The sequence below is a fragment of the Emydura macquarii genome, unplaced genomic scaffold (assembly GCF_026122565.2).
Source record: "Emydura macquarii macquarii isolate MOO-44397 ecotype Brisbane River unplaced genomic scaffold, CSIRO-AGI_Emac_v2 contig_1229, whole genome shotgun sequence".
NCBI lineage: Eukaryota > Metazoa > Chordata > Testudines > Chelidae > Emydura > Emydura macquarii.
The window spans coordinates 2,278,490-2,296,328 of NW_027131366.1; the positions used below are offsets into that span (position 1 = coordinate 2,278,490).

Sequence of the window (17,839 nt, forward strand, 5' to 3'; positions counted from 1 at the left end):
ACAGTTTGGAATAATTTTATCATTGCAGGTGAAATTCACCCCATGTGCAGAGAACCAGCACCTGGCTTATGAATCACTTAAGCCCTCATCTTAGAGCCATGTGGGACTTGAGTGGCACATAGGTCTAGTGTTGGCCTCTGTCCAAGGGTGAATCTTGCACCATAACATCTCTCCTATCTTTGATTTAATGCTGTGAATTATTTGCTATTAAAACTTCATTGCATAAGGGTATCAGTAGTTTCTTCTCAACTGTGATAGGGCTGTAAATGATCAGAACAGCTGTTTAATTTTCCCCCTCTCCCACACCCTTCTATTCTATTTCTCTGTTAGAATGCAGCCCTGCATGCTGAGAAGCAGCTGCTTAAAGAACAGCTGAAGCATTTGGAAATGCAGAACGTCTCTTTCAACAATCAGATCCTGACACTACAGAAGCAAAGTGTCTTCCTTCAGGAGCACAACACTGCTTTGCAGACCCAAACAGCCAAGCTCCAGGTCAGGAGAACCAAATGCCAATATGCCAGGAAACTTTGGATTTGATTTTAGTTGTGTGGAGAGTATGGAAGCTGAGAAGCAAGATTTCAGTGTTGACAGTAAACCGTGCAAATGGTGCTCAAGCAGGGGAGTTCAGATATAGATCTGAATTTCCTTCAAATTAAAAAGGGTTTGGATCCAGAATTTCAGTCTGGACTCATTACTATTAAGAAGTTGCTATTTATAGTACTTGGGAAGAAGTAATTAGTAATAGAGATTTGCTATTCCAGCTGCAGTAGCATATCATGTGTTTCTTCTTCATGTTAGATCTTTTTTTCTTTTCATACTGTGTCCCAGAAAGAACTGTCCTAGGGAAGTGAGAATGGAGCAGCATATCCAAATCTCTACATATTTCCATTTTCAGGCATTTGGTTTCTTGACAAAAAATCTAAATTTTCCATGAAAAGCAGACACTTTTTGAGAATGATTTCATTTCACTGAAAACCCAATTTTCTATCAAAGCAGTTTCAATGGAAACTGTTTTGACTAGCCCTATTCTGTCTCCTACTTCAACTTTATTTTCTTCTACCTTTTCAACACTCATTTTACACCAATTTAGATTCACTTAGTCTTATTCATAACCACGTGGTCAGCACAAAGCTAGTGCACCACGTAAGTACCAAAAGTGATCTTATCTGATATTGAGGAGGTATATAGGCTTCATACTGGTCCCCTGCACAGTGGAGAATTTCACCCCTATTTGCATTAAGTGAAATTAACAAGCTTATGTTCAGTTGTATACAAACATGGAGCAACTTCAGTTCTTGTACACTCTTGTCAGAGTTATACATGGGACCCAAATATTCCAGGTTGCTTACCTTTGTCAAATCTAGTCTTAAAATGGTTTCGGGATTGTCTTGCTACAGGACAAATATTGATCTTACTTCTGCTGTGACTTCATATTCTGTACGTTACCAGTAATACTAAAAGGTTGTTGAAGAAATGTGGAAAGAGAACTTGATGTTCCCAATAACTGTATAAGCATCTTTTGTGTATGTTTACACACATCTGAGTGTATGCTGCATAGCATGTTTGTGGTGTGTACCAGCAGGTGCATATAAATATAAATACTTTTTATTTGAGAAACTTTAGGTAGAAAATTCAACCCTGAGCTCCCAGAGCACTTCACTGATGGCTCAGAATGCTTTACTCCAAAAGCAGCAGACAGCCAAGGAAAATGAGAATGAAAATCTACTGAAACAGAAGGACCAGCTAAAAGCTGAGTACGAGTCACTGCTGCAGGACCATGAACACTTTGCCTCATTGCATGAGAGACAGTCCACAGAATATGAAATGCTAATAAAGCAGCACAGCTGCCTGAAAACATTGCACAAAAACCTGGAACTGGAGCACAAAGCTCTCGGGGAAAGGTATGAATTTTTAAGATGCACTACAATGGGCTGAATAATAAGGGAATTACAGTTCAGCAGTACCCAAGGGAATTGCATGGCTAGTTTGTGCTAAATACTCATGTTGCAGACTTTTGGTTTTCTTTTTTGTTTGCTGAGAGTAGACATCACTAGCATTTTATTAGCATAATGCATTGCTTCTTGAGGCCTGTCTTCCCATTCTTACCTTCATCAAGGGGTTAAGATTGGAAACATAATCAGCTGCAAAGGGATAGGTTCTTGAAACTGTAACAGTGTGAATTTTGGAATTGCAAAGCAGGTGGTAATCACAGACAGATGCCTTTCAATGAAATGTAGGATCCTAAGTGCATACACACTTGTGAAAATGGGACTTTTAGGAATCTTGGTCATTTAGACCCAGTTGAAATTTTTGCCCTTAATGCCTTTAAAATGTAGACCCTTAAAAGATTTCCCTGGTGCCACTTTGTGGTGGAAGAATCAGTGTAAAACCTCTAAATCAGCTAATTCACTAGCAAAGTGTGAATGATGAGAATTGTGGAACAATATGAATCACTGAGAATTGTGTGGAGGAAAGATGGATTGTTGTGACAAAAGAGTTTGTCTTAGAGCAGTGGGTTTACAGCCTGTGGTCCGTGGGCCCTTGGAGAACTGCAGACTATGTCTAAGAGGTCTGCGAAAAGTTGTCGTTACCATAGAACAATGGATTTCAACTTGGGGTCCACAGACTGTGTCTAAGATTTCCATTCAAAATTTGTTAGGGCTCCACAAATGAAAAAAAGTTGAAAACCACTATCTTAGAGGGTATGTCTGCTCTGCAATTAAACACCTGCGGCTGGCCCCCATCAGTGGAGGTTCAGGCTCAGGCCTGGGCTCTGAGACCCCTCTGCAGGGTCCCAGAGCCCATGTTCCATCCTGAGTCTGGAAGTTTACACAACAATGAAACAGCGCTGCAAGCCCAAGTTGGCTGGCATGGGCCAGCCATAGGTTTTTCTTTGCTGTATAGACGTACCCTAAGAGGTCCCGTTGGGATAGATACAAATTGTTTTCCTTCGATTTTTCACCATCTATGCCATTTAGATGCTTCAGTTTGTGCAGTGAAATTAGACTGATCTGTTTCACTTTTAATTGCTAGTTGTTTTCACTTTCTAGCGACCATGCATTGGTCTAATGCTTCAGGAGTCACTATTGCAAGAGAATGTTCCACTCTCTGCCCTAAAGAAAAAAATACCAAAGACTTTTAATTTTAGGTTTTTTATTATTTTTCCCAACGTTTAATTTCACATTTAATTTTTACATAAAACCTGAACTGGAAGCTCAAGTTAAGTTGCCAGTGTGTTATGAAGGTGGATTAAAAGAAACATTTCTGTCCTAAACTTGAAAGATCTGGCCATGCAATGCACACCAGGTTTTGATCGGTACAGAAATAAACCTGCTGTGATGAAAATATCCATTAGAGCAGGGCAGCTGCCTGACTGTCAGCTAAATGAGCTATAAGTGATTACACAGGTACCATCCCCTGCTTACCATGTCTTTCACAGACTGATTAATGGTTCCCCCTGTTGTGAGCCTTGCCTTAGATTATCGCGCTGCAGTGTGCAAAGGCAATGTGCTGATTTCCTTGTTTTTTGATGAGTATCAATAATTAAACAGTTGCAGCCTGAGGAGTCAGTGGCTTGCTGAAAAATAGGTTGTCCTCACTGATAAGTGCTCTGATCATCATTGTCTACGTCAGTGATGATGTTTCAAACTCTCTTGCCCTAACTATTGCGGAGACGTAACTACCAGTGAAAAATGCTGGAGTGGAAATAGATGGTGACCTTTTGTGTACTCAGAACAGGTTGATTTGGGCAGTTAAGAGTGGGATGTGCTTCTCCATAATCTCATCTCAGGTCAAGTTGGGAAGATATTAGTCAAGGTGATTTGTGTAAAGACAGCCTGCATCTTTGACTGTCAGAAAAAATATGCATGTCACTTTTTTTAATTTGCGTGCAACATGGGGCACAACTAGCTGAGAGAGCTCAAGGGAGGAAGTTAGCAAAATAGCAGGCAGTGAAGACTGTCTGTTTCCTTCTGCCACTTGAGGATGTTTAACAGCTGAAAAGAAATTTCTCACTTTCACCTTCATCTAAAATGCACCACCCAGGAAATGCACCCAGAATTTGTAAGTGCTCTTCAGAGCGTGTACAGCAGGCATAAAGTAACTATCTATAACATGTCTGAACAAGGGTTTTTTTTTTTGTCCCAGGCTATCAGGCAATTGCATTTTTCCTCAGATGATGATCATGAATATAGACCCTAGTCCCACCACATAGATACAACCTAACTTCAGTGAAATGGCCTGCAAAGTCAGCAATACACAGAAGATGTGGGCTTGACTTGGCAAGGGAAGGAGTAGTTGGTGTGTTAGAGGGCATCTATTAAAAACAACGTTTTCTTTACATGTAATGTGTGCTTGGCTGGCTTGTGCTTTGAGGAACGGGATTCCATCTTCTGCATTTTTGGAGTAGTTTGGATACTACTTATTACTAAGGAATTGTAATAACTAACTAGCTACTACTGCTAGGGCAGAGATTGATTACACAGTCCTGTATGGCTTGCTCTGTAGAAACCTGGACTCCATCACAGATATTGAAATAACACATCCTGCTGGAGAAAATAGGTACTGCCATGCAGGGTTTACATGTTGCATTATTAACTTACCAAGCCTGGTTGGTAATCATGCTTTGTGGGCTTTTTCGGCATATGTTTCTCATCATGGCTGTGCATTTTTAAAATTTTCTCGGTCACAAATACCTACCCATAGTATCTGTACAAACAGAGCAGCAGCAAGTGGAAGCCAAGTCATGTTATCAAAATATGGCCATTCAAGTCCTTGATCAGTATAAACTGAATCTGTGTCTAGGGAGAAATCTTGCAGGAATCCTCCCACAGTTGGTCTGGCACTGATGCAAGACCAAAGATGGGAGTACTAGTGAAGACTGGCCATTGACTGATTTATCTCTAGATTGTCTAACCCTGCTCAGAGTTAGACAACCTGGTAATAAAGCTGCTGGTAGCAAATCTATTCTAGTTCCAGTCAAGCTGCAGAAACACTAGAGCAGCAATGTGAGAGTTTCTGAAAGGCTCCATACAGACAAGGCCTTGATGACCTCTGTCAGGATATTGACAGCAGAGCTGGTTTTGTCAGACTCTGGAATTGACGGGCTGTCCTTTGGAATTCATTCTTGAAGTTGGACATAAGAGTCTAAACTAGAGCCAAGATTCAAAGGTAAAAGATGAGGTATAAAGAAAGGGATTTGAAAAAAAAAATTCACAGAAGGGAAAATAATGCCTCGGGTTTACATGAGAAACCATCCCCCAAGATCAAGATCTTCCATTTGTTGTGTGGACACTGAATACTCAGTATTTAAAATGTCCAACAGCTGAATGAGAGAAGACAACATATAAACAAGGTTCATTGAACTCCATTATTGCCCCTGGTGATGAATAGTAAAAAGCAGCTTTTTGTCTGGAAGACAGGTACTCCTCTGTGAGGCAGCTCACTGGGCTGGAATTTGGAATAGGCTGTAATGTGACCCCCAGGCAAGAGGGATGGTAGCCCGAAAGAGAAATAAGTTGGAAGAGTCAGTGCATTTGGTGCTGTTCTCTTGTTTTTACCACAAAGTAACTGTCCTTGTCTCCTTTCACCTCTGTTGAAATGAGAATTGCCAATGCAGAGGAAGTCTGCTGTCCACTGTGGCTTTTTAACATACCTCTCTATGCTCTGCTTGGTTGCTGTTTTGAAACTTCTCATAACAAGGGCCTTCCATGCTTCACAACAGATGTATCTGCCCCAGTGAGAGTACCCTATGGGTGCACCCTCTGGGTGCACACCCACTGTCACAAAAAGCTGCACTAAGTCAAGAGACACTGGTCATTTCCACTTCACTGAGCGTGATTCCCATGTAGTCTACCCCAGTTTATGCAAGAATAAACCTGGCAGAGGACCCAGTTGCAGAAAATCCACATGAGAACAACTTGCTATGGTGCAAAGTGGCCATAATCTGCCTTATGTCAGGGTGGCAGAAAGGGACCAGCATTATCTGAAAAGTGGGCAGCCATGGCTAGTAAGGGGCATTCAACCCCCTCATCCACGCCTGTCTCCTTTACACATTAGGGAAACCATGCCAGCAGGGTTAGGAGAGGTGCCGTTGTAAACCTGGGTGTCCTCGGCATAGGGAAGACACTACTGCAGTTTCTTACTCCCCTCCTCACCACCCTGGATGGCTCCATGTGCAAACTGAATAAATCAGGTGGTGAAATAAAATGCTGCACAGTGGAGCTCTCAGGGCAAATAAACCCCATTGCTACCCTCTGGGATTTCTCATTAGCAAAGGAGCAGCACCATTTGAGCAACACAGTCAACCCCTACAAAAGGCTACAACACTTCAACAATGCTCCATTGGCACTGACGTGTCATAACCACATTGTCTGTCTCCTGTATATAATATTTGAGAGTTGACATAATCAGATGATTTCACTCCTTTCTTCTTATTTTTGGCTGCCTCTTTCTGCTTTACACAGATGCTTTTTTGACCTGCCCCTAGTAATTGATTCTGCATGGTATGTTGGTTTAAATGGTGCAGCATTGTCTGGGACCCCTCCCTTTAGGTTTCCTTCACCCCAGTGAAATACTTCCTTTGTAACAGATGATCAGGATATACAGACTGATCACAGTTTTTATAATTTACATTTCAATTCAGTCAAAAATATAATTGGGCAGCCTCTCTCTGTAGGCTTATAGACTAGTCTGAATTCACTTACTTACTATGGATTTCTTTGACCTTAACTAAAATATATATATTGAAGAAGTCTTGTTTTCTGATGGATACATTTTTACCTACTGAGAAATATTGTGCTAAAGTAAGAAAATTTTGTAGACAAAAACCCAGAAGATGCTTATTCATTTCTTGCAGGTACAACAGTTTAGTAAAACACAAGGCAGAACTGGAAGAGTTGGATACTGTTTTAAAAACTGAGAGAGAGGTTCTGCAGCAAGAAAAGAGAGCTAATGCAATAGCCACTGGAGAAAATCAGAAGCTGAGAGAAGAACTAGACAGGTATGGCTCCTTGGAAAGGTGCCTTGCATATATTAGTAAAAATTCAATCATATGCAATATAGACTTGCTCTAATCCACTATTGTGCTAACATTAAGGTCCCTGGAAGCCTTCATGAGTGTGTCTGTTCATAATAGAATTTCTGTTCCCTGCTAGCTCTGTTTTATTAATCTGCTCATGGTTGCTTAATCACTGGTAGATAATCAGCTTTATAATCATTGTAAATGGATGCTGTTAGTCAGACATGGTCTGCTACTGTGACTTGCACTCGTTCCAGATAAGCTAGGGCTATGTTTGCGTGTGTATGTGTTTTCCAAAGGGTCTACTGAACAAATTCTGTGCTGACTTATGGTCAGTGCAATCTCATGAAAATCCATGGTCTTGTATGGGCATAAGTCAATGTGGAATTTGCCCCGTGGTGGGGAACAGGAGGGAAATGCCTTCCAGTTGTTGATGAATCATTACAGAGTGCTTTGCTACAAAAAGTGTGTGGACAAAATGTATTCAGTGTCAGCATCTCTGATGATCATTAAAAAAATTCAGTATTGGCAGCCCCAAAATGTTCAAAAATCATGATATTGGCTTAAAACACATGCAATTTAAAAAAAATAAAAATAAACGTTGGGTGCTATTTATTTGCTGTCTGATTTCTGAACCATTAGGATATGCTCAGGTCAAATTTTCAGGATTTTTCACCAACCATAAGGGCTGGATAAATATATTTGTAAAATAAAAGCTAATATTCTCATGTAATCACATGCAAGGGGGGCTTTAAGGCTTTAAGTAAAACACCAAATATCACAAGACATGCAGTAAAATTGTGCAATTTGGCAATTGGAAATTATTACTACCTAAATACCCAATATTGTCTCCCTTAAATTTTTAACTGTATTATTTCTGATTTGTTCAAGACGTGCTGTAAGAGCCAGGAGTTAAAGCTCTGCTATTCCTTATTTTCCTTTAAATTGTAATAGCCTGTCCAGACTAGCAACACTGTATCAGGGCTTAAGTATAGGAACTAAACATGATTTAAAAGTGGGCTCAGTATTTGTATACTCACTAGGCACATTTTAAACCATGCTGGAACCCACTAGTAGGCTAGTCTCTGACTAGGTTTAGACAAGACGGTGGTAAAAATGTCTCAGGCTGGTGTACACTAGCACTCCAGTTGTTGCTACAACCAGTGAACCTACACCATTCAGGCAGGTTCATGGCAAAATTTTAAAACAAAACTTGGTGTAAGCAAGACCTGAGACTTTATGTCAACATCATAGTTTAAACCATGCTTTCAGTTTGCTGAATATGTACCCTTATGCTGTTCTCATACTGCTCTGCAAATCAGGGTTCTCTGAGCTTGCTCTGTTCAACCATGGGTCATTTTCCTAGTGTGGACAAGGCTTTGGAACCGTGTCCCAAAATGCCAATTGCAGAGGGTTGCAGGAGAAGAAGGTTTGTTTGCTTCATTTGTCAACAGAATCAGAATTCATTCTTTTTTATTATTATTTAAAAGACATCCAGGAATAGTTAATATTTTTACCATTACCACTGGCTTAAAAAACACACAAGTTGTCTAATTTACTGAAGTATTGCAATGTCCCTGACATACAATGCACAATAATACTTACATTTCATGCATCAGGAAAATAAATTCTAATGGATAGTCCTTACCTGTACCCAATAGGGTTGGTTTTACATCAGAATGCTTTTAAATGTGTTTTTATTGTGGAAGCTTGTAAACTATCCTAAATGCTTAAGTACCAAAGAGGTGTAGTAAGTATTATGCTCTGTAATTTTTTCCTTTCAGTTTTTTTGTAGAGCTGGAACATTTTGTAACCCTGTCAGTGTTGTTTGTATTGTAAACATGTAAGATACAATCAAATAGAAGTATCTTAAAAATTGGCTTTGACAAATTCAAGGTAGCTTTAACAGCAGTTGCTCAGCGTACCGGTATTGTGGCTTTGAGTTGTTGAGTATTATTTGTAAGCTTCCTGGTTTCTTCACCTTTAGGGTAAATTTCTTGCATAGCCAACTAAAGGCAGAGCATGAGGGGCTGCATGCGCACACTAAGGAGTTGAAAACCTCATTGAATAATTCTCAGCTGGAGCTGAACCGCTGGCAGGTTCGCTACGATGAGTTGAAGGAACAGCACCAGTCCATGGATATCTCCCTGACCAAGCTTGATAACCACTGTGAGGTGAGCATGTAGAGGCAGGACATTTTCACACTTGAGGTAGAGCCAACCTTTCCAAAGGGTCAGCTTTCCTTTATGTTTAAAGGGTGGCTATACCCTAGTCCTCTTGAAATTGTTGATCTTGAGCTCTAAGCAACAGAAGAAAATCACCTTTGGTGAAGTTTTCAGTTTGGACTTGTGGCTGAGGTGGTCACAGCTGCCTCTCACACAGGGCATTTTGGTTATTACTTTCAAAGCAGACACGTCAAAGAGGTGGTGCTCTGTTCTTAGTGAAGAATTGGTTACACTATACTGGATAGCAGGAAATTTGCACTGTAGATGTTGCTTCTTTCAGAGTGTGTGTTGTGTGGACTGTGAGGCAAGGAAGGAGAAAAAGGCTTTCGGAAGGGATAAACTCAGAGGCTCGAATTTATTTGGAAGATGAAGAATCCTCTGACGTCCTGAACCAGCTACCTCTTTTCCACCTTCCTTTGCTGCTTCTCCTTGCAGTAGGGGACCCTGGCATGATCATGAGGACTAGTGTTTTCTCCTTAATCTGATAACTCCTCCTTATAGTGAATTCTTCCACATGATTAAACAGTGACAGCCAACATGAAGAAACTGATAAGATTGAGATTATTGGCCTGTGGTAAAAATTGTACAGGGTTTATTTACCAAAATGTAGGAGAGGGGGAGAAATTCAGTTACCCCCAGGCCTGTTTGGCTTTGAATGAGTTTTAGACCTGCCAGCTAAAGTATCCACTTCTGTTGAGCTGAATTTGCTACCACATCTTTTAGAATGCAGTCCTACAAAGTACTGAACACCCTGAGCTCCCACTTAATCAAGTGGGAATTGAGGGCATCCAGTGATGCACAGGAGATACTGAGCACACTGCATTACTGGACTTTTGGGTAGCAATATGGAAAAATTAGCAAGACACAGCTGGAGAGGGGGAAGCACAGGATATTGGGGAGCAGAATGATCTTGTAGGTAAGGCACTGAACTGAGATTTAGGAGACTGGGTTCAGTTCCTGGCTATGCCATATAGTCCTTGTGTGACCTTGACTATGTCACTTAATCTCTGTGCCTCAGTTTCCTATCTGTAAAATGGGAATAACACCATTCCCTACTTCATAGAGGGTTGTGAGGACAAATGACCGCAAGATATGGGCTCAATTCAGGAATCACTGGAGGAAATTCTTTAGCCTATGTTATGCAGTAGGTCAAACTAAGTGATTATACTAGTCCCTTCTTGTCTTAAAAATCTATTACTTTGTACCCAGATAATTCTGTACTTGTGCCACTTTAATTATATTGCATTCAAAGTGAAGTCAAGTGCAAAAGGAAAATTCACCTCTTATTCTGTTGACTAGCTGCTTACCCGTCTAAAGGGAAATCTGGAAGAAGAGAACCATCATCTCCTGAGCCAGATCCAGATGTTGAGCCAGCAGAACCAAATGCTACTGGAGCAAAACATGGAGAACAAGGAACAGTATCATGAAGAGCAGAAGCAATACATGTAAGAGACTCAAAGTATTGATTTGTGACAACTAGGATTAACCTGCTAGGCCAGGAAAGAAATGGTGAGTGTGGAAAATGTAATATATCAAAAGCAAAATGACTGCAAGAGAATTGGTGGGTCCACTGGATTCCTCAGGTAGGTAAAGGACCATTTAAGGAGAATAAAGACATTTGTAGAGAAGCTAAATTATATGTTTCCATGTCTCCACCACAGAGCATGTTGAGGAGATACCTACCCTAGACCAGCGTTTCTCAATTAAATTTCCCCGCGGAACCCTTTAAGCTCCGGGGGGAAATTACACTCATACTCGATACCCTCCACCGAAAAATCCGGGACATCTTCCCTTTTTCGGCGGTGCGGAGAACAGCTGCTCTAACCCTAACAGTGTTCCCGCGGAACCTCAATTGAGAAACACTGCCCTAGACCAACTCTTTTCAAGTAATAAAGATGAGGTATATGAGATGTTGAGGTATGAAAAGAGACTGAAACCAGACTATAAAAGAACAGCATCCAAGAGCTCTGAAGGAACTTAAGAATGAAGTGGCTGACCTGCTAACAGAAACTTGCAGCCTCTCATTAAAATAAGTATAATACTGGAGGAATGGAGTATAGCATGTGTTGCAGGAGCTAAACATGGGACTCTGCCTTTTGTTACCGTAGATATTCAACACGATGTTCTTTTAAAGGACACAGAGTCTCTAAGATGTCCAAGTACTTCATCCACTTTCACAATCTCCTTTTTATATATGCTGATTCACTGAAGTATGGCACTGTTTCCTTCTATTTTACATCTATAAACAATCTAATCATCACAGGGATATATGGGCTCTCCCTCTACTACAGTGAGGAGGAACAAAATACATTCTTGTTCCTGTTTAGGGTAGATCTTGGGATTTACAGACCCAGGAGCGATCCTGGGAATAACTGACTGAGTTTTACTTCAGTCACAGTAAAAATTATTGTTTGGGAATAAGACACCTGGCTGAACATATGATAGGGACAAAGCTTCTGAAAAAAATATTGTGCCTGTATATTTGCTAGCATGTCCATGAAATGGTAGTGAAAAGAACTGGGAGAAATAATTTAGTGTTGTAGCATGACTCTCTGAAAAGATCGGCCTTGTTCAAAATACAAGACATGCTGGTTACTTATTATCTATCTTCTTTTTAGTGAGATCATAACTGGTGAACCTTCCATCCATGCCTACTGTACCAAACCAATGTGTCAGTGAGGTTATGGTGTGTTTACGGTTTGTTTTCCCAGACCGTTAGTGAATAAGATAACTAGAGTTAAATTACTTCTGCTGTTTAATGCACAAGATAAGAAGGCATTTTGATCTGTAAAGATTTGGTCTGTAGAATGGCTTCTTTCTTCTCCTGGAGACTGTTGGCCTTACTCTTCCATTTTGTAACCATGCTGAAATCCAAGCAAATCCTTCAATACGTACTTTTTTTTATTTTCACAGTGATAAATTAAATACATTAAGGAGACACAAAGAAAAACTAGAGGAGAAAATAATGGATCAGTACAAGTTTTATGATCCTGCTCCAAAAAAGTAAGTTCCCTTCCATTTTAATGCCACTGTTGCAAGACAGAATTGGGAGCTGGAGAGGACCAAAACCCTGTGACTCCCTGCTAGGAGGTGTGACAGAGAGGGCAGCTAGTGCCTCTGGTCATTGCTACGCTCTCCTCCTCCTCTCACCTCAGAAGCCTCTAGCTTTAATTGGGATTGTCCTTGTCAGGAGCCTGTGCATTGTCCCCCATAAACTCCATAGGCATCCACACAAAAGTTAACCGACTCAAGCTGCAATCCTGCTTTAGCCTGTGCTAAAATAGATCCCTGTTCCCATTAACTTCATATTGGGATATGAGTCAATATAAGCTTCTACAGGAAGCCATTTTGACCTGAGGTATATCTTCTCCTCCCGCCAGGAGCGAGCTTCAAGCAGCAGAACCCCTCAATGTGAGAGAGCCGGGGGGATGGTGGGGGTGGGGACAGCACAGTGCCTCAATTGGTGCTTTAGTGCTTTCCTGAATTGGGGCCTAAGTGACTGCTTGTTAAATAAAATCTCAGATTCATCTATTTAAAAGACCAATCCATAAACCTGCTTTCTGGTGGTAGAGGAGAGAGAGAGAAATTATCATCTTTTAAGTAATGGGAGAGGCTGAGGCATTTCAGTGCCGAGGGCCATATAAGATCCTGGTATCCAAAGGATGCTGAATTGATGGTCAGGTTTGGGGTCATTTAACCCGTTTATGGAAGCCTCACAATATAATCGGTCAATTTTTGTTTCAAACCCTGTGCTCCAATTCAAGTGGGGGAGAGAGATATGAGAGGCTGCTAATCAGTGAATGGCACTAATCTGGGCTGTCAAACCAGTGGTATGGTTTTATCAACAAAGCCACCTCTATTTCTCTTTGGAACTGCATATTCCCATTGACACTGAATTGGCATCACAGACAATAGGACCCTAGACAATGATTAAGCAGAAGCATTGCTTCCAGAGCTGCTCTTTCAGTGGGGGATAAGCAGTCCAACAAGTGGAATCAGCCTTTAAAAAATGCTCAAATAAACAAAAATGACATGTGAACCCTAACATAAACATGTCTGACATCTCTGGTGCACAGGAAAATCCATGCCAATTGGGTTGCAGACCACAAAAGCTTATGCCTACAGAAATTTAATTTTAGTCTTTAAAGTGCTACAGGACTCTCGTTGTTCATGCCAATTGTTAGAAGCCTTTATTTCACAACTTTTCAGCATGCTCATGTAGCAAGGCCTCCCACCCTATTAAAATGTTTCATGTGGGTCCACTCATGGGGTCCATGATTCTAACCATGGGCCAGTCCCCTTATTCAGATCACTAGCTCTGGAGAAATATTTCCCTAAAATGATGCTGACCTCGAAGTAGGAGAGACAGCCACTTTCATTTTGTGAAATGACCATGTGTTTGACAATAATATCACCACATTTCATGCTCTGTGGACCCCCCACCATGCCTTAGTGGCCAGTTTGCAGCATAATTTAAAAGTGAGGGAGAGGGGAAGCTGTAGGGCAGTTTTAGATTTCAAAGGAAATTTCTTGAAGTATTTTATGATCTTCCCTTATCAAAATGTGACTTCAACAGGAAAAACCACTGGATTGGAGCCAGAGCCTTAGTCAAACTGATCAAGCCAAAGAAAGAGGCTACAAGGGAGCGATTGAAATCATCAGTGGAGAGTCCTCAATGGCACTCTGAGTCCACTGAGACAGCAGCATCTCCATCTGCTTCTCAGATATTCAAGCATCAGCAGGAGAGTCTGGATAATACCTCTCTGGGGTCAAACTCTATGGAAGAGAAAGCAAGCCGCAATGGATCTTCAAACAAAGGTATGTGTCTGGCATGGTGAGGTAGTTAATGAAATAGAAGTCACACACTGGGCATTTTATTTTCTGGGAAGGCTTATTAGGCATGATACTTTTATATTATATTATGTCACCATATTTTATATCCTTTTAAGATTAAACCAGTATTTATATTTGTTTGTTTACCTTATCTACGACATGTTTCTTCAGTTTTACAATTTACTTCCATATGTTGCATGTTAGTTTAATAAGCTGATGGGCAAAATTAATGTACCTTGCAAGAAGAAAATAGTCTAAAGTCCATCTGTGTAAAACTCTGCATTTTACTACTCGCCTTTTCTGTTAAAGTTGTTGGTGTGGTATTGTCTGGCACCAGCAGAGGGCCCTCACAGAAAAGAAATGTAAGAAGAGTAAAATAATTTAAATTCCTAATAAATGCTTATTATTTGTGGAAACAATGGAGTGTTTCCATTTGTAGTCGATTTAAGAGTTTCCTAATGCAAAATTATAACATTATTTCTGTGATGTTGCAAGAATATCATATAAAAGGTATATAATTTTGTGTGTGTGTGTAGCATAGTGTGTAGTTTGTGTGTGCAATTAGGAGAATTATTTTAGACAATAATCAGATGTTCCCAGTAATGCTGAATGTAATGGAAACGCCCACAAAACTAATGAATTGTTAACTTTGCAAAAGAACCTCTAAGCTTCACTGCTGCTACAGAGATTGCTCAGATCTGCCTCCCTTTAACTTTTTGTCCTCTAAGAATATTTTTCAAGGAACAACTTCAGTGGTCTCAAGAACTTACACTCATGGTTTCATGCTGCGTGTGAGGGAAGAGGGGAGGGTTTCAACTGGCAACTTAGAAAAGTTTTTAATTCCTTTCCCCCATTCTGCATAGTCTGTGATCGATTTACAATGAAAAGGTTTATTTAAAATCATCTGTATTTTAGCAGTGTGTAATTCCAGAAAATGTTAAATGCAGTCTATGTGCATCCAGAGCTCCCAGGGGAGTTTGGGATGAGCAAGAAATGCAGAGTCAGGTCCCATAGGAGTGCCAAGGACTCCATCAAGTCCTCTATGGACTTCATTGTTACTATTGATTTTACATGGAAGGTGCTCAGATACTTCAGTGATGGGCAGCAGCATAAAATCCTAGGTAATATTATCACTAAGTAACATATCAGTGTACATGAAGTATATCAAATGTCTATATAATATGTTATAATAAATATTATATCATGGATGACATTACTGGTAGTTCTATGCAGAGGTTGCTGCTCATGTGTACTGTATTAACTAATCAAAATTTTGATTCTCTAGACACTATTTGCTTTAGTATTAGTTTAGTCTTTTTCATGTTTCACTGGATTGTGTTGTCACTTAGCTGTTTTAAGACATTTGAGTTATATTTCTATTTTTTTGTTCACTATTTTTCTTCTTCTTCTTTTTGGAATACCTGGGTGATAACAATTTAGCTGCTGAGCGCAAAAAGATTGCCTTTTTGAGAAGCAAAAGCAAGGACAAAGAAAAGTCTCCTAAGTCTCCATCGAATCATCAGTCTCTCACTAATCGTCTGCGGTTCTGGTCTTCTTCCGACATCCCATCCTCTCCTAATGAACCTCTTTCTTTCTCGGAAATGGGAGATTTCTAACACCTTTTCTTTATTTTCATATATTTCTCAAGTTTAAAGCAAAAAACCCACCTGGTTAAATGAACACACACATTGGTTTAAACACTCAGCATGTCCTTAAAATAAACTAAATACAAGTACAGATTAGTGAATGTGGACTTAATTTTTCCAGTAGAAGATGAATCATTATTGCACACTCTGGATCATTTCTTCAATGCAGTACACTTAGGGGACCTCATGACATACAGTATGCGTATGTATACTGGCTGTGGTGCACGTTATAAGTAAGTGAAGTTGCTGTGCGCTTCAATATCTTCCTGCAATCACAGACTTGCATCATGTCCAGTCAAAATGTGGATATTGCTTTTGCTATGCTTCCTACAATGTATTATCCCTACTAAAATATGAAGCTGATATATAAGCACGCTCAAATCTTGGAGATTTTTCCAGTGCTCTGTGCAGCTAAATTTAAGATTTCCAATTTATTAAAATTTCTCTGTGCTTCCAGGCACTCTAGATCTGGAGATATAGTGGCACCCATTAGCAATGCTATTCTCCATGAGGATGTCAACATTTGCATTCTAAACAGCCATTTTTAGAAGTTTTATAAGTTTGGTTGTAAAAATTAATCTTGAATGAAATTTGAGGGTAAGAGCTGAGCCTCTGAGAGTTTGGTTTTTTAGAGTGTTTTTATGTCAGAAAAGGTGATTTGATCTCTTTCAGTTGGGGGCAAAATCTAACGCAAATTAGCAGTAACCCACATTTCTTACCATCTAATAGTTATTGCCATTTGGTGGCTTGTGAAATGAACTCATGGACTCAATCCACTTCCTGTTTTACAAATGTGCATATCACAAGTGGTGCCCTTGTGGATCATCCTCAGCACAGAGGCCAAAGAGCCTAAACTTTTTTGGGCTTTTTCTTATATAGGCCCCTATTACTCCTCGCCCCCGTCCTGATTTTTTACACCTGCTATCAGGTCACCCTACTCCTAGAGATGATTTCTCCATCTCAGAGCTGAGCACACTGGCATGGCAGCATAGATAAGCTTGTACTGCTGCTACCTGTTCTTTGGATTAATAGAGAGCATCAGTCTCCAGGGCTAATAACCCAGCATCTTTGAAAGGCACTAAATTCATTTTTCAGAGGCAATTTGAAACATTGACTTGCATGGCAAGTGTTAGCCCATAATAATTTTTATGGCTGTGCTATAAACTTCTAAAATGTGGGAGAGAGTAAAAATGGTGCAGACCCCATGCTGCCGTAGGGCGCACATGCTATACCTCTGCTACAGAAGACATTTTTTCTGAGATAAACTTTCAGAATCAGCATGTCCCAATATTACCCTACTCCACCTTCTCTAATACTTTTTCGCTACTGCCCTGTGCCTTTAAACTAACCAGTTTTGTTTTGTCCCTGCCTGCTGTTTATTTTGACCATCTTGCTCTCCTTTGTTTCCAGTATCTAATTACCATTAATTAATCATCACTTCAGAAAAATTTAGGAAACTAGAATCTTGCTTCTCATCAAGGCTGTTTTCTAAAATGAAGGCTTTAAATTTTGCTGTATTTTATGTGAGCCTTAAAACATGTATGTCAGCTGGATTAATTTGCTTTTTTTTAATATATTCTACCTCATCACTGGAAAAAAGACTTTGTCCAGCTAGCAGTGTTTAATATTTTAGCAGGCAGTAGTTGTTGTTATCCAAAAATCCTGTTTAAGAAATCAGTTCATTGAAGGAGGAGAATTTAAGCCTTCCGGAGAGTCTGAGCTCTTGTCACAGCAGAATTTTATATGGAGAGAGATCATATATTAGTGTGAATCTTGTTAGATGATTTTAAAATCAGGAACCTTTCTTTTGAATATGGCTTTGACTTTTGTCAATATATTAAAGCTTTATTTCCTTTTATCACTGAAGCAAGTGCTTATAAAATATACCTTAAGGAATTTCATATTACAGTTATTTTTCTTTTTGCTTTCATGTCTTTGCTCCTTTTCCTCTTCCTTTCACGATACCTGTTGCATGTATAAAAACAACCTTCCTACTGACACTTCCTTGTCACACCTAAGCTGCCTAGTGAGCAGATACGTTTGCAAAAATGGATGCAGAAATCTCTTCCCCAATAGTGAACTGTTTTTTGAAAAGCTTGCAACACTAGTGGCTCTGT

General features: G+C 40.0%; 1 protein-coding gene across 4 annotated transcripts in view; it reads left to right on the forward strand.

Annotated features, from left to right (window-relative positions):
• CCDC88C (coiled-coil domain containing 88C) overlaps positions 1-17,839 on the forward strand; it is a 129,871-nt gene that overhangs the window by 103,160 nt on the left and 8,872 nt on the right. For 3 of the 4 annotated variants that reach the window (XM_067547077.1, XM_067547079.1, XM_067547078.1), the window contains exons 19-25: positions 331-492; positions 1,624-1,901; positions 6,857-7,000; positions 9,006-9,192; positions 10,543-10,688; positions 12,157-12,246; positions 13,820-14,061. In XM_067547077.1, the coding sequence (XP_067403178.1) occupies positions 331-492; positions 1,624-1,901; positions 6,857-7,000; positions 9,006-9,192; positions 10,543-10,688; positions 12,157-12,246; positions 13,820-14,061 (1,249 nt within the window). The remainder of the gene's footprint in view (positions 1-330; positions 493-1,623; positions 1,902-6,856; positions 7,001-9,005; positions 9,193-10,542; positions 10,689-12,156; positions 12,247-13,819; positions 14,062-17,839) is intronic. The other variant, XM_067547080.1, reaches the window with a different exon arrangement.